Raw genomic sequence first — 3,024 nt, 5'->3', positions numbered from 1 at the left:
TCCTAACATTAACATTATTATTTGTTAACATACATCATACCAAATAAATATTGATCACATTTAATACCTTACTACAGTATGTAACCTTCAACGACTTCTCATGTTATGAAACTCTACATTTATTAATATAATGAATGAATAACGGTCCTGCAAGGAAGTTATCACCGATGCCATGTCAGCATAAAATAACTGCTCGCGGTGAAAAGAGTTTTTCCTTTATTGGCGGCCCCATAGCGGTGCTGCCAGTGCTGAGACAAATCCTCACATCACGTAACAATACAATGTTGCCGAAGCTGTTTCTGGACAAAATGGACCCCCTGAAATTCATAGTTTTGACAGTCTCCTCCATTTCCATAATCTTTATCCCATGCCTTGTTTTTTCAGGTGCAAATCATCTTACCAGAACAAAACCCAACCTGGACAGTCTGCTTAGCCTCATTCCACCAATGTTTAGCAGGCGGATTTGTTACCAGAATTCTGGGATGGAGCAGGTTGAATCAGAGCTTCAATGGCCACTCTTCATATATCCTCCCCATTACGGTCCAGAAAAGTACCTGCTCAGGAAATCTACTCTACTGATGAACAAATCATGCGACTTGTATTCACATACTTCAGGTGATTCAATAGTTTCTTGAATTGAGCTTTAACTTTCACGGTTTTGGATTTGAATTTCAGCTAACCCGGCATATTGTGCCCTCAATCTCAGCCGCAGAAACCCTCCGGCAAATTGGGAAAGCTGATTTGATTCAAGATTCCTCCTTGAAATTCTTCAAGATGAAAGAAGCAGCTAGGCCTGGTTCATCTGGAATTCAAATGAGCTTTGGAGGGGATCTTGATTTACGAAACAGGAAGCGGTTTTTTAAGATCACTGACGGAATGGAATTACCGTGTGGTTTCGCCAATTACAAATCCCCTGGTTTCATAGTGAGCGACGGAGACAGAGAAGCCATGGATAAGTGCAGAGGATTGGTGGTAATTTCTGCTAAATTCGGAGGCTATGATAGGCTCAGACAGCCAAAGTACGTCAAGAAAATCACTGCAGAAAATGTGTGTTTTTTCATGTTTGTGGACATTGTAACTCTTGAGAAGCTTGCAGGTCACGGGATCGAACCTGACAAGTTTCACAATAAAATAGGATTGTGGCGCATTGTTCTGGTGGAGGAGCTTCCGTACAAGGAATATGTTATGAACGGTTTGATACCAAAATACCTTGCACACAGGCTTTTTCCCAATTGTATATACACCCTCTGGACAGATGCCAAAATACAGCTGACTGTGGATCCCCTGCTGATTTTGGGGAATCTTCTCATAAAACAGAGGGCTGACATGGCTCTGTCAAGGCATGCATACAATGTCCACACCATGGAAGAAGCCATTTTTACAGTGAGATGGAGAAAATGGAATAGAAAGGGCGTCAAGCAACAGATGGAACATTACTGTGCCGATGGCTTGCAGCCTTGGACTAGAGAAAAGCTTCCATACACAGCAGGTATATTGTAAATTCTCTACAAATTTGTTGTAATGACTATGAAATATAACTGATTTGTGGCCACCTTTTGCAGATGTGGGAGACACAGCATTGATATTGAGAAAGAACAATCTTCCAGCGAATCTTTTCTCGTGTCTGGTTTTCAATGAAATTCAAGTCTTTAATCCTCGTGATCAGTTGGCTTTTGCATACGTTCCAGATAAGATGAGCCCAAAAGTGAAAATTCACATGTTTTCAGTAGATATTTTCAATACAATTACGAATGAGTACAGGCATTTTGGTAAACCCCGTATCAGTAGTCAGGAGAATGAGCTTGGTTTGAATCAGGGATTTCATGTTGGTCGTGAATTTTCAGCCTGCAGATCTTACTTGGACAAAATGTGGAATACAAAGCAATTGAGAAATTGGTTTTTTAATTGTGAATACCACTTTCATCGATCATTTTTGAGCTTTCGTTTCTCAAATTGTATTTCTAGATCTTTCATTAAAATTGTGGCCGCCGTTTCTTCCGTCTTTTTGATCTTTGTCTTTGCATTGGTATCTTGCTTTAACTTCTTTTTCAGTTTTCAATGAAAGCATCTTAAACTTTTGGAGCCAAACTATTTTGTTCTGGATAAATTAAGAACATTCGGAAAATAAAAACTATTTAACGTCGTTTTATGACAACTGTACCTGGGTATATTTCGATCGTTTTTCTGTTTGTTAGACGAATTAAAGAGGAGAGGTTGGTATGATTGTTGAAGACGAAATTAAAGAAGCCAACAAAGACAATGGGAGAGATGCTTTGAAAACAAACAAGAAAAGGACGTGAACGTGATGATGAAAGGGGACACCATGCTCTTCATTTTTCGCTTTGTTTTTCTTTTATATTTTCCATTGTTTGATACGTCTGTAAATATAGAGTGTAAATGATGATGGAGACGAACATGTTCATTGCCCTTCAAATTATATTAATTAAGATTGGGTGGTGAAAAGAGTAAACTAAATAATTTTTAATGGGTCCACAAAGGAGCTGGACTTGAAAGCTACAACTATCTACTTGTACGTATCCATTCGAATGGTGGAAATTAAATTTTTGAATTAGCTGCATCTGAATTTATAATTTAGCTTTATTTCTATTGAACAACCCATGACTTTACTTTGAGAATTTTTTAAAAATAAATGCTAAAATAGATAAAGAGGATTGAATTGTTTGGTTTTGCGATTGACCAGTACAAAATGACAATAAAAATTTATTGTGTATCAAGTGAATTAGTTTCAGATTTTTCACATTAGACAAGTGGACTATTATTACTCAATTTTAATCTTATAGTCATGCCTATTGTTTTCAAGCTTCTCCACGACCTTGTTTTTTTTTACCTGTTCATATATTTTTTAATGAGGATATGATGTAATTCCTCAAGTATCAATTAGAAACAATCTGATACAACTTTACTTTCGGATTTAGGAAAAAAAACTAGCCGTAGCTTTGGAATCCAGCTCATTTGCGCACACTTTATTTTGTTCTATTTCCCAGTCCTACCTAGTTAGCAACA

The 3,024-nt window shown here is 37.4% G+C and overlaps 1 protein-coding gene across 1 annotated transcript; it reads left to right on the top strand.

The window, feature by feature from the left end:
- The first annotated feature begins 217 nt into the window (after window positions 1–217).
- Window positions 218–2,088, top strand: LOC149556491 (alkaline ceramidase TOD1-like). Its single transcript, XM_089785877.1, has 3 exons — window positions 218–615; window positions 707–1,489; window positions 1,563–2,088. The coding sequence occupies exons 1-3, from the start codon at window positions 282–284 to the stop codon at window positions 2,060–2,062; spliced, it is 1,617 nt and encodes a 538-aa protein (XP_089642003.1). The 5' UTR covers window positions 218–281; the 3' UTR covers window positions 2,063–2,088.
- Window positions 2,089–3,024: the final 936 nt, after the last annotated feature.

The sequence above is a fragment of the Cupressus sempervirens genome, chromosome 5 (genome assembly GCF_028749045.1).
Source record: "Cupressus sempervirens isolate cs-2001-9-10 chromosome 5, ASM2874904v1, whole genome shotgun sequence".
Classification (NCBI taxonomy): domain Eukaryota; kingdom Viridiplantae; phylum Streptophyta; class Pinopsida; order Cupressales; family Cupressaceae; genus Cupressus; species Cupressus sempervirens.
This window is presented reverse-complemented; position numbering and strand designations above follow the sequence as displayed.